At 39.9% G+C, this 14,189-nt stretch overlaps 1 protein-coding gene across 1 annotated transcript in view; it reads left to right on the top strand.

The window, feature by feature from the left end:
- The window catches only part of LOC140931297 (uncharacterized), a 33,177-nt gene extending 19,601 nt beyond the window's left edge, over positions 1-13,576 (top strand). Inside the window, exons 5-11 of the mRNA XM_073381080.1 lie at positions 1,028-1,277; positions 2,680-3,462; positions 3,979-5,188; positions 5,828-5,902; positions 6,082-6,156; positions 7,136-7,386; positions 12,029-13,576. Of these exons, the coding sequence (XP_073237181.1) occupies positions 1,028-1,277; positions 2,680-3,462; positions 3,979-5,188; positions 5,828-5,902; positions 6,082-6,156; positions 7,136-7,386; positions 12,029-12,313 (2,929 nt within the window). The 3' untranslated portion in view covers positions 12,314-13,576. The remainder of the gene's footprint in view (positions 1-1,027; positions 1,278-2,679; positions 3,463-3,978; positions 5,189-5,827; positions 5,903-6,081; positions 6,157-7,135; positions 7,387-12,028) is intronic.
- Positions 13,577-14,189: the final 613 nt, after the last annotated feature.

Raw genomic sequence — 14,189 nt, 5'->3', positions numbered from 1 at the left:
ACAAAAACCCAGTTTTTATCACATTCCTTGGTTTAAAAGACTGTGGTGGTTTTAAAGGCAGACGAGAGATGGCACGATATCAGGTGGTACCGTTCGCTATTTCTGCAAACTTTGGTTGTAATCTTCCCGCGAAAGTCTACGCAAGTGAAAATCCATACAAAAATGGCGATTTTTAGTTGGTTTTTAGCGCGAAAAACCCAGTGAAATCCGTTAAACTGGCATTAATCGAAGGTAAGATCTTGAATTTGATGTTTTTTGATAATTATTAATATTCCGGTGGTACCCATTGAGATTTGGTTACGAGTAACTCACAATCAGAGACAAAAAACTCTCAAAGTCGCTTCAGTCTTATTATTCCGCCATATTTTAAAGACCAAATCGTGGCTCGAATGCGGCTCTAGCCTGTTGAATTCCCGGATGTGACCGGGCATTCTACGCGATGTGAAACAAGTTAACCATAAAAAACACTTCTGACTGGAAAGTGGGGGCTAATTGTCCATAACGTGGGGGCTAGTTGTCGAGGGCTAATTGTCTGGGGGGCGAATTGTCCAGATTCCTCTGCCCTGAAGGGTTTGATAATCTTATTTTGAATTGGCCGAAAAGCACTGCATGTGTACATTTCATTGTCGTTTTAAAAAGATAGAGTAAAGTGGATCACACACCCGTTCAATCTGTAGTAAGCTGCATAATACATGGTGAACATTCAGAACATGACCAGCTTTTAACTCAAGAAAGACCATTTTAATACCAACTAATAAAAAATCTTCATGGTTTGTCACATCTCAGCAGTCATGTTTTGGAGCGTTTGCATGCTTCTGGCACCGGTTGTTCAAACGATGAATCAGTATCAAGCGGAAAAAATATCAGTAAACCTAATGGCACTATCCACTATTTATCCAGTGAAAAGATTTATCCACCTTTCGCACAACTGGGCCCTGTACTTTAGTCAGCACAGGTATACTGTGTCGTTACAGACATGTATACTTTAACACGCGCCATCAGTTTTCTCTTTGGTTTTGTAAACTAGGTGGCTGAGCTTTGAGAAAGTCATCAACGCTTTGCTTTCCAAGCCAGTTTATTACCTGAGTATAACAAACCTAAGGACCCATGCCAAGGAGAAGTGCTTCATCAGTGACGATGAAGAGTTTACCACCATGGTGAATTTTTATCATGACCTGGGGATAATTATCAAGCACCGTAGCACAGTCACCTTGAGTGCCAAGTGGCTGATAGACTTGTTCGGGCAGCTGATCACTATTCCAGATTTTAGGAAAATGGTAAGAAAGACATTTTAAACGTGTTTTCAAACTTACAATGCTTTGTAATGGCCCCCATTTTGGATGAAATCATGGGTGTCAAACCGTGCCGTAACAAATAAAAATGATTATGTCTCATACATTGCACGCTAGCTTTCGTGTGTGACATCAGCACAATCTACCTTTAAAGGGGTGCAATGGAAGCACATTGCATGACTTGTAGAATTATCCTCAAGTGTAGTCTTAAAGGAACGTCTCACAACAAAAAAAAAAAATGGAAAGATACATATACGTCTGCTGAAACCAGCGACTCTTTATGTCGAACAATCAGAACGCACTTTTATAGTTTCTGGAAGTGAAATTTGGACCTTAAGAATTTTCCGGAGAGTAAACCAAATAGAGGATTCTGGCATTTACGTGACGCTTTAAAGAGCATTCTATAGATTTGAAATCTGAGGTCTGTTTAAAAGGCTATGATCTTTTTTCGCCCCCAGAAAGATTTATTCACAGTTATACTTTCTAATCAGTCTTTCGTAACTTTCATTTTAGACGTGTCCTCACACAAATCCGCAAATTACAAGGAGAAAAGTTTTCCTTGAATGTTTGCTTAAAATGTTTAGTAGCTTATTTCTTTTAGAGAACTTGCTAAACTTTATTAGTATAACATTTAGAAATGTAAAATGATCCTGGAAGAAAGCTATTTTGAATAGTTTTGTGATCATTCAATCAATCAAATCAATCAATCAATCAGTCTTTATTCTTCGTAAGATAAAAAGACATATCTTAAGTTACATCAGCAGTTAGGATTCTAAAAATACATACGACATACTGTATACAAATAATAGAAAGATTAAAGATTATATCTAAAAATAAGCCTATTTACAAAAACATTCTTAAATGTATCAGTCTTTATATCCGAGCGATGAGCACTTTTGTTTCTGAGTTGTTACTTTGTTTCTTTCTTCTTCGGAAAGATGTTACTAAGCTGGCAATCGGGATCCACTGAACGTACCTTGAAAAGCTTCTTATCTGCCTTTTCTAAAATTTCTCGAATGTCCATTCTCTTAGATGTGTATTTCCTTTTAAAACATCTATCCAAAACGTTTTGTATGACCGTGAGATCTGAGTCTACAGCGCTATAAACAGGCAGACCATAAGTGATATTCGGTAAAACTAAGGCGCTAAATAGGTGGCTACTTCAACTTGACTAAAACCTTCCATCCGTAAAAAATCTTAATACAAACAGACACTGACAGTATTTGCCTTAATCAACTTAGCATGTACGTGTTCGCTATATTTACAATTCTCCTGAAACCTAACACCTAAAATGAGCAGTGAATGTTATTAACTTGCACAATATCCTGAATAAAACCTTTCTTGCGAAAAATAATTTCTTTACATTCCTCTTGTTATTCCGTCTTAGGTCCCTAAGTTTGCAAAGCACTGGAAGGAGGTCGAAGAAAGCGGTGTTCTCAGCATGGAACTGCTTGATCATGTGTTTTCCAAATTTCTTCTGGAGGGCGTTGCCAGGAAAGACATTCTGGATTTGATGGAACAATTTGGATTGATTGCAAAATTTTCATCTTCAAAGACAGGTGAAAAGTATTTTGTTCCATCTCAACTCAAAGCTTCGCCTGATTCCCTTTGTTCCATAGCGCCCTCAAGGCTGGACCCTTGTCCTCTGTTTGTTTACTTTGTCAGCGGTTCTGTTCCCCATGGTCTGTTCACTCGGCTTGTTTCTCGATCTGTCCGTTGGTGTTCAGAGGCTGGTCCAACTCAGCCCCCTACCCTGTACCAAAATGGAGCGTGGTTTATCATTGGGAAGCAAACTTTCCATGATTTTGTTCTTATTTGTAAGAAGCAGTTTATTAAGTTTTTTATCAAGCAAAGAAACCAACTTCAGCAGATCTCGGTGGATGGCACAAGTGAGGTAGCAGTGCATGTTCGTGAGTTTGTGGAGGCAACTTTGCAAACTTTGTCACGTGATCTCTATAAAGGTGGATTGCAGTATCATATTCGGGTCGCCTGTCCGTATTGTCAGCGGGAAAAGTGTTCAAGGCATGATCAGATTGCATGTTCTCATGAAGATTGTCTTCATCTCCTTGAGTTAAGACAAGGCGATCCTCTGATTTGCAAGAAGAAACCTGTTGAGGAGGTACTCACAGTTAAGGGACAGCAAAAGTGGTTCTCGCAAGCAGAAAGTAAGGTAGGTAGCAGTGAAATGCGATCTCTAGCAGTAGTCTTAGCAAATTTCATATAGCAAGTGAATACACATACTACTAATAAAAAAATTATGTCCTTAAAAGATGGCCATCTATTTAAAATAAAAAGGTTTCAACAAAGTCTATGCATGTGGTTTGTCAGGTTATAGTGTGATGTACAACGTATGCCTTCATTTATCCTACCACAAGCTTCCTTGCAGTGTATGAGAAGGCTTTGTTGCTGTCAACTTAACGAACATTGGTTCTTAATATCAAGTCGGTTGATAAGGTCAATTGGCTACCATCTATTACTAATTGTTATTGGCCTGTTGACATTAAGCAGTGGGTATATAACTTTTTCTCAAGTCTTTTTAATGTGCTGTTTTGCTTTAATGTTGAGTAATACGTTTATAGCATCTAACGTGTTGATAACATGTTTTGCAAACTTTCACTCCAAAATGTAGAAACCCCCAGATGTAAAAGTTTATATTTTAAAGTGCACAATTTTGGTTGCTATGCAGGAGGCGTGTACTCAATCATCATCACCTGATACTGCACAAGCTCGTCCAGAGAGTCTTGTACTAAGAGTTGCCCTTCTCGCGAATGAGTGGGGGTCGTCCAAGGGTGGCTTGTCAACAATAAACAGGACTCTTGCCATACATTTGGCAAAAGACGCAAACGTAGAAGTCACCATTCTTGTACCTGAATTTGAGTGTGGCGAAGAGGATAAGAGAGCTGCCGAAAGTCACAACATTGCCATCCGGGAAGCAGAGCGCCTTCCTGGCTTCAGTGATCCTCTTGACTGGTTGAGTTTTCCACCAGATGACCTTGACATTCAGGTTGTGATCGGCCATGGAGCAAAGCTTGGCAGACAAGCACAAATTATCAGAAAGTCCCATCGATGCAAGTGGGTGCAGGTTGTTCACACTGAGCCTGAAGAGCTGGGGATGCATAAGAACTATCCAAGCGCCATTGCCAAGGGAGAAGGGAAGAACAGAGCTGAAGTTGACCTTTGTCAAATTGCAGATCTCGTTGTAGCCGTTGGACCCAAGTTGAAAGAAGCGTTCTCGTCCAAGTTGCGTTCATCTCGTCGAGATATCCTTCAACTGATACCAGGTTCCTTCGCAGAGTTTTCAAACATTGAACATGCTGAACAAGAAAGTGTAAATTTCAAAGTGTTAGCCTTCGGTCGCGGTGATTTCGAAGACTTTAGTCTTAAAGGATACGACGTTGCTGCTCAATCCATAGTTGAATTGAAGGACAGTTCCTATAGTCTTGTTTTCGTTGGTGCACCCGATGGAAGGCAGGATGAAGTCGCAGAAATCTTACTCCAGACTGGCATTTCAAAGAACCAGATGATTGTCAGATCATTTGTGAAAGACAAACAAAGATTGAGAGAGTTGTTTTGTGAAGTCGATCTGGCCATCATGCCATCAAGAACTGAGGGGTTTGGTTTGACAGCATTGGAAGCCATGTCAGCTGGTCTTCCCATTCTGGTTAGTGGAAACTCCGGATTTGGAAAAGCACTGCGTGGTCTTCCAATGGGTGAATCATTTGTGATCGACTGTGATGACCCCAAGGAATGGGCAAAGGCAATTGCAGCCATCCGTCAAAAATCAAGGACACAGCGGCTTGAGGAAATCCAAAGACTGCGAAGATGTTATGATGAAAGATTCTCTTGGGAGAGACAGTGCCAGGCCCTTGTTGACAGGATGTGGAAGATGGTTTATGGTAAGAAATCAAATTTACCGATAGGAAAGTAACAATAATAATAATAATTAGTACTTGAAAATGTGAAAATGCATATCTTATCAAGATTATCCTTCATTTGACCTTCATCACTCATCGCTGTATGTCCATGGCATCTGCAACAGCGAGTGCATAAATACATTTTTACTACATTATGTTTCGTGGTCTATGTGCATCGCTGTAGAAATGTTGTCACTAACCTTTTTAACCTTAATGTTAACATTCACACTCTCCACACTGTTCTCCATACATATCTTGTGTTACTGATTAGGAGAATTTGTTTAATAATCAAGATCTTTTTTACCGGCTTACCAATTCCATTCTTTAAAACTTTTATGTATAATTTTATAAAATGTTGGCTACACTTGAAGGAGTTAACGATAAAAGGAAATTAAAATCTATAACATTGCGATACATCAAAGTCATCTGATTTCTATTCATATGCCGCAGTAATGGTGGGGTTCTCTTGTATATAAAAAGAAAATAACAACAAAAGCCCAGCCAAACTTTTGGCTTATAACTTATTACAAAAAATGAATGGAGGGCTTTTAAGGTTGGAATTTTTCTTTTTTTAAGAGTGACATTTTTTTTCATAATCAACACTCTTTGTTTAATTTACAGGTCTTGAAAAAACCAAAGAAGGTGACGTTCCACCGAATGACTGTGAAAAAGTTGCTGCAGCAGGACCGAAGGCAGGTAATGTAATTGATTGCTTTGTCAATAAAAGCAAAGACAAAATTTATTTTGCAGTAAAGTGCGGTTATTTTCTTCTGTTGAACAAGGGTGCTTTCGATTATTCGGATGCTTTTAGCTTTTCAATGTTTAGTGTAGCATCTCCGAGTATTTAAATTCACTGCTAATTTTAAACTTTATAGGTGTTGAAAAAACCAAAGAAGATGACGTTCCACAAAATGGTTTTGAAAAAGATGCTGCAACAGGACCGATGGCAGGTGATGTCATTGTTTGCTTTGCCAATTAAACCAAAGCCAAAATATATTTTTGCAGTAGAGTGAAGTTACTTTGTTCTTTTAAAATCGCAGTAATTTTTTTGAAATTGTCGACTGTTGTAAGCTTCAGACCAATGCACTGTGCTGCACCTGTTTTATGGAACTCGCTGCCATTAAGTAAAAGAACAAGTAGGAGCCTTGCCATTTTTTAAAAGCATCTTAAAACATTTCTTTTTAGGCCGGAGAGCTTATAATTTACTAGAATAACTCTGAAGTTTAGTGCTTAAGTTTGTATAGAATTAGACTTTTTAGATTTTCGCAGAGCATGGAATTTTTTTATTATTATTATTGTTAATATTAGCTTTTTAGGAATTTTTTTTAATTGTAACTTAATGTGAAGCGCTTTTGAATATTTTATAGTTCTAGTACAGGGGGGGGGGCCACGACTTAGTACTAGGCGCTATTGGAGTCGTGGGCTCCCCCCTGTTCTAGCACAGGGGGAGGCACGACTTAGTACTAGGCGCTATTGGAGTCGTGGGCCCCCCCCTGTTCTAGTACTATACAAATTCTTTATCATTATCATGATCATCATCTCCTATAAAACTGGCGCGAAATAACCTCGACCGTAAAATTCCCAAAATAATCTCCGGAGCTTATATTTTTCAAAGGTTCTTTTTGAGGGGCTTCTTTTTGGAGGGGCCTATATTCGGAGGGGCTTATCTACGGAGGGATATTTGCGTTTCAAAATCGATTAAGCTTCCCTTATAGATGGAAGTAAATTTACCATTTTTGCTTTGTTTCACTCTGTATTTGAGGGCAAGTACCAGCCCCCGGGGGGCTTATATTTGGAGGGGCGATTTAACGGAGGGTTTTTAGCGTTACCGGTCTGGGGGGCTTACATTTGGAGGGGCTTATACATGGAGGGGCTTATTTTCGGAATTTTACGGTATCTTATTTTCTCTTTTTCATCTTCCGCTTTCAGGTGAACTCATTTTCCGTGCACTTCAACAAATCCTACTGGAAGCACGCATAGAGTCCGGCAAAACCGAGCTTTCGCAGGCTTTAAAGAGGATTGCCTTGGAAAGAGGTTTTGCGATTTCTGACAATCAAGGAGAGGGAAACTGCATGTTTTTTGCACTTTCAGAGCAGCTTGACCTCATCAAAGGAATTCAAATGCCCCATGATGAGTTACGCCGAACTGTTGTACAACACCTTCGGGAAAACCCCAGGCTGGTAAGTATCTTATTACCTTATTACGGTGCACACATTTGCAGTATACGCGCGTAGCTGTGGCATTTGCCCGCTACGATGATACCTTTATTAAAGTGTCAAACTGTAATAGCGGTATATAACCACTAAGTGGGGACACTAAAATAAATTTTAAAAAATAAATCAATTAATAAATTAATTAAAAATTAAGAAAAACTATGTACAGTATAAGCAAGTGAGAAATTCGAGAGAACTATATACAATATGTACAAATGTATCCATTACTTATAAATAAAAAAAAAGAAATAAAAGATTAAGAAGTGCAAAGAGAGCAGTTAGAGCAGTTATTGTCATCTAATAGCATGCTAAGATCCACTTTTCTGATGTTATATTTGAAGGAGGACAACGTGGAAGCTTTTTTCACATTACTAGGAACAGAACTCCAAACCCTTGGGCCCATATACCTGAGCGAGTGCTTTCCAAAGGAGACTGTGTTGAATCTGGGTATAGTGAAGTCATGATTGCACAGTTCATACTTAATTGCAGGCTGTTCAAAGAGAGTGCTAATGTATGCTGGGCACATGTTGTTTTTAACTTTATACATGAGAATAGCTATGTCCTGTAGTCGCCGGTTGTGTAGAGTAGATATCCCAGCCATAGATAGAATTGACCATAGGACGAATGTTTATCACAATATATAGCCCTAAGTGCTCTTTCCTGGATACGCTCTAGTCGTCTAGAATCACTAGCACGGCAAAAATGCCATATAAGGTGACAGTAGGTTAAATACGGGAGAACAGCTGCCTTATATAACTGTAACTTAGTTTGTGTGGGTATAAGGTTCCTGAGCCTCATGAGAACGCCTACCCGCTGGACGCTCATTTTAGAGATACTACTTATATGTTCATCAAAACGAAGATTGTTATCAATACAGACACCTAATAGCTTGAGACATTCAGTGGATCTGACTTCATGATTGTCAATCATAATACTGTCCATAGACTTCCTTCCGCAACCAAGTGCCATTGTCTGGTACTTGTCCAAATTTCCCTTAGTAAATTAGCTCTGTACCATGAAGATGCTGACTCAGCGCAAACAGCAAGATCATCATGCACATCAGAGAGGGTGCTGCGAACGACATAAAACTGGTGGTCATCTGCATACATATTCATGTTCGCATCAACAGTATAAGTCAAATCGTTTTGGAAGATGTTCCAGATGAGAGGTCCAAATGCAGAACCCTGTGGGCATCCCCTGGTCACCCTCTGCCACTCGCTCATTACAGATCCTAGCTTGACCCTGTTATAACGGTCTGTGAAGTAGGAGCCCATCAATCGCAGACTTCTTTCCTCAACACCATAAGCTTTAAGTTTTGCAAGTGTAAGTGGATGGTAAAGTGAATCGAAGGCTTTGCTCATGTCCGTGGAGAGAACACCCACAACGTTATGCTCATCCAGAGCGAATTTCCAATTCTCAGTCAAAGATAAGAGAGCTGTCTCACAGCTATTGTTTTTCCTGTAAGCTGTTAGTTTGTCGCACAGTTTGTTATTAAAACCATAACTGAGTTGCTTGCTGAGTAATTGTTCAAAGAGTTTGTTTACAGTAACTTGTACAGTTATGGGTCTGTAGTTTCCCATTTTATGGGGATCTTCCTTCTTAAAAACGGGTGTCCATTCACCCCTTTTCCATCCCAAGGGCCACTCTCCGAGGGTTATGCATGAATTAAATAGTGACGTCAATGGACTTGTTAGCTCAGTAGCTCCAAGCTTGAGCGCCATGGGAGGGATGCCGTCCCAGCCTGTACTCTTCCTTACATTGACGTTTTGCAGCGCCTTTTCAACTTCAAAACTCTGAAGATTCTGAAACTGGAAGCCTTGATATCCTGTCATCTTCTGCGTAATATTCTGGACACTAGGGTGGGTGGCGAGAACTTTGTCATCAACCGCACTGGTGTCTCCAATCCCATCAGCCACAGTAGCAAAATATTCACACAAGTGATTAGAAACCGCACATTGGTCTCTACAGATGGTCCCATTGATACTTAGGCTGAGCTCATTTGTGTTGACCTTGTGCTTATCAGTCAGAAAGGGCATAAATGTCTTATAGAACTCACTCGGCTTGCACTTAAGCTTAGTGGCTTGCTCTTTCCAATATGTCCTTATTGCCTTTCTCCGGAGTCGGGTGGCCTCGTTTCTGGTTATCCGCCTAGCTTCCCAGTTCTCACTGGTTTGTTCCTTGAGATACTTTTTTGCTGCCCTCCTCTTAGCTCTTATGGCACCTTTCCATTCTTTAGTCATGTATGGAACATCCTGAGCCCTAACCCGCATCTTCTTCGTAGGCATATGTGTATTGACAACACTGGACAGAAGCATTTCCATAAAATTTGCCTTGTCGTCACATGAATTGAAAATTTCACTAACATGCCATGGAGCATACATTAGATCTTCTTTGTATTTCTCCACATCAAAATCCTTTAGAGATTTAAATGTTACAATCTTGCCTTTCTGGTGTTTTACCGTCTCATTCAGGAATCCATAAATAAGTCCGTGGTCACTGAGCGCAGGATCATGTACCCCACAATTCTCAAATAGTTCCGGGTGGTTAGTGAGAATAACATCGATCAAGCTCTTAGTGATAAGAGAGCCTCTCATTTGTATTCTAGTGGGTTCAGTTACCATACATTCGAGGCCCTGTTCCACCTCAAGATCAAGAAGAAGCTTTCCTTCAGGGCTGCTGGGTTCCATCCTGTTCAGGTTTAGGTCGCCTGTTATTATAACCGTCGGATATTGAAGGCTAGCCCAGTTGGCAATATGACTTAATTCCTCTACATTGTTTTAATTCCTCTTAAAGTTAAAAACAATAAGGCCCTGTCCACACGTATCCGAAATACGGGTCCACACGAAGCGTATTTGAATCTTTTTCTCCCGTCCACATAAAAACGCTAAAATGATTGAAATAGGAATAGCATCCATTTACAGAGCATGCGCAATGTTGTGTTCTAAGTCCTCTGTATTCGTCCATCCGCACGTCCTTTTCTAAAATCTCCATTCTTTGGGTCATTTATGAAAACCTGCTTCTTCGGCGCCCGAAAATGCCGATCACGTGTGGACGGAAGGCTAAAATGGACAAATAAATATCCGATTTAAAAAAATATATATCTGGATACGTGTGGAGGGGGCCTCAAATTCCTGCGATTGGATGTGATGGCTTTACGGGTTTGCTGCAAATAAATCCACCCTTTATGAGCAAAACATCAGCTCTGCATGAGCATCACGCTTGTTTGTACGTTGCTTCGTCGTTCACTGTACGACTGCGACGCAAAACGTCCGTATGCGACGTTTTGTGGAGGGCACCGAACCCCCTACAGTGAATTATTGTTTTCGGGCTTCGATACAGTAATTAAGAACTCAAATCTAAGACAATTCGTCGGCTTATGTTAAATTAAGCATTATGATAAAGTTTGAGAGAACACTCATTCTTTTCCCAAGTTACTTTCGAGTCGGAGGCATAAATGGATACGGAGAAATTTTTTTACCTGTTTTTGTCGGCTCGATCGTCATGCTCATGTCCTAATTTATTTTTTAACTGTACGGTATATTGCTGAACTTGAAATGTCGACCAACAACAGTTTTGTGTGAACAGGATATGACTACATACTGGTTTAAAAGTCAGAATTTCCAAACTCAGATTATTTTAACAGTAAACATCCCTTCCTTCCTCTCTCTCTCTCTCTTACACGTGTAACGGACACCTCCCTAAAACCTACTCCACCTCCCTAAAAGTGTTGGTCCCTGCCGTTCTTAACTGTTGTTTTTTGACATTTTTAAGGAGAGTAGTTTAGGTCACACAGGTTAGACCCCTTTTTGTAGTCGAATCTTATTACTGTGATGACATGACATCTTTATCTCAGCAATAAAATGCGGTGGAATCTCTTCAAGATAACGTCACGAGCTATTTTTATGTAGTATTTAGTATATCCAATTATTCTTATATTGATGATGTAACTTGTTGGGATCTTGTCCTTATTTTGTGAGAATGATGCCGTAGATCATTCTAAATTATGTGCGTCATGTTTTTATTTGGTCATGAAGACACCTCTGAGCCATGACGCCTTCATTGTCCATTGCAGACAACTTGATCTGTCCTCACACTATACCGTATAGTTTTTTCGCGGGCACGAGAATCATACCGGATGGGGTTTCAGTTCACACATAAGAACGGTGATTTCGGCGCGATTTCTGTTAAACGGAGAGAAGCTGTGCCGCGCCGACCTTTTAAGTGGAGAGTCACATATCGGATAGATGTTCACACTTTACTGGATGGCTTTTCGTGTCGTCACCAAAGCTTATCTGGTGTAGTATGATCAAAGCTTTATTGTTCTGGTTCCGGTTCACTGATTCTTGGCGCGCAAAGGAGATAAAGACGTCATCAACGTTAATATATACCACTTTAAAAAAGACGTCTACCTGGTCCGTCATATACTACTAAGGTGAACAAATCTCTGCTTTAATACTTTACTCCTAAAACAGTGTACACCATACTAGTGCTGATACCAGCGGGGTCGGCCTTAGAGAGAACAGACTTCGTGGCTGTCTAAATAAATACCTTCTACAAAAGTACTCTACATTTTCTCTATTAACTACAGTATTTTCTTTCTTTCTTACAGCCGGATGGGACAGAACTGTTTCATTTTGTTGATGGATATAAATCTTGGGATGCTTACCTCACAAGTATGATGGTAGATGGTACATGGGGTGATCACGTGATTCTACACGGCGCGGCAAACTGTTTTCAAACGTGTATCTACGTGATCAGCAGTCTGCAGCATCGGCATGACGTAATGATCTGCCCAGAGTTTGATGTTACTGGTAGCAACCGGCTTGTGCTGGGTCACGTGTTCGAGCTTCACTATGTTAGCCTTATTCCACATAAAGGAGGTAAAGATGACTGATTATACTGCGATTCAAGAGTTTCTAACTCGCGTTATGAAATGGAAGACATTTCAGTAGAACATTTCACCTTCACTGTGGCACCTCACTTTCAAAGATGTTGGAAGAAATAAGAGGTCCATTTTTTCACATGTACAGTTTTTAATCCGTCAATTTTCTTATGACGGTACAATAAGCCGTTTTAATAGACTAAGTATTCATAACAAAAGATTTTCTGCCTAAAAAGTTCATGCAGCCCCCTCAATTTCTTAGATAAATTACTGTAGTTTTCTTAATAGAACTTGGTTTTTAGGGCCACCACCTTGCCTGAAGTCACCTGTAAATACTCCACTATTAGAGCCTGTTGTTGTAAAAATCCTTGGAAAATACGCGTACTAATGATTACCTAGTTTTTCTCTCTTTGAGTCATGTCGCTGATGATTATGACTGTCACTGTAGCGTGTGAACACTCGGTTTTAACGTCTGTCAGTGTACAGGTCAAAATTTTTTCTAGCAATTTCATTAGCATTTAGAGGTTAGGAACAATTTTTGCTCCAGCTGTTCCTTGCCTGAAGTCTTTGAAAATATTCAGTGTCAGGTTCCATACTGGGTAGAATTTTTTCGTATAGGATCAATCCTTTTTAAAGATATTCCTTACCACAGAACTTAGTCAAAGACTTTTCTAATCGAGTTTGTTCTTTAAGAATTGTACCTGTTTCTGGTGCGCTTTTATCAATCTGTTAATATTTTCAGCCTCGAATAACTCTTTCATTGACAAGTTATTAATGTTTAAGACTAATTTCTGAATGACAGCAATCTTTAACTAGCTTGCGAATACCGAAGCCGCTTATCCACTTTGTCTCTCTTCGCCCAGATGTTTAATGGGTACCGGCGACATACTGCTGGGGGGTCATCGTCATCATCATCATCATCATCATCGTCATCATCATCATCATCATCATCATCATCATCATCTTTATTTAATCACGGAATCTCATTGATAAAAATGCTCTTCCAGAGAGCCGTGCAAAAATCACGCAATAAAATAACATTAGATAAGTATAGTTATCAAAATGGTTCTAAATTTACAAATGCGAGGGAAATAATTTCAAGCTTGCCTGTCCTTTGACAGCGTTTTATAGACTTTTCCAGAAAACCGCCCTTCTATGGTGGAAGCTGTTATTTTCAGCCTCAGTATATAATCTTGGTACAAACAAATCATGTTTTGAGTTTCTTAGATTATAGGAGTACATAGAGTTTCACCTATTCAAATTTGAGCCAAATGATCTGGTGCAATGTGATTTCTCAATTTATACATTATTGTGGCTAATTGCCTTGTCTATCGTGTCTCAAGATTATCCCACCCAAGTTCATCCAGTATCTCAACTGATCGCCTATCGTCACTAGACGAAGTTACCACTCTGGCAGCTCTGTTTTGGAGGGTCTGGAGTCTGTTACGCATCCCTTCCCCACAGCTCCCCCACTATACTACAATAATCGAAATACGGTAGTACAGTGCATTTGAACATCGTAATTAATGTATGATAAGGTATGAGATGCCTTACGTGTCTCAGAACTTCAATCTCTCCAGAAGCTTTCTTAGCAATTTTGTCTACATGATCTCTCCTAGTTAATGATTGATCGATTTCAACACCAAGATATTTATAACCCTGCGATGGACTAGCATCCCGTCCAGTGGGGGAGTAGCAATACTCCTAGGCTTGCTTCATACTACGGAAACCTTGGGCTCGTATGCGCCTATACCTTACCTGTTCCTCATTACCATGGGAGCGGTCTGGCTGCCGGTCAATTCTGACAAATGAACAGTGCTCTTTACCCCTCAGTTTCAAACACTACTAATAATACTTTGTGCTACAGACATCTTGATCTCATGCATGC

This window comes from Porites lutea, chromosome 3, assembly GCF_958299795.1.
Source record: "Porites lutea chromosome 3, jaPorLute2.1, whole genome shotgun sequence".
In the NCBI taxonomy this organism is placed as follows: Eukaryota; Metazoa; Cnidaria; class Anthozoa; order Scleractinia; family Poritidae; genus Porites; species Porites lutea.
The sequence above is the reverse complement of the archived record's forward strand: the minus strand, read 5'-3'. Positions and strand labels throughout refer to the sequence as shown.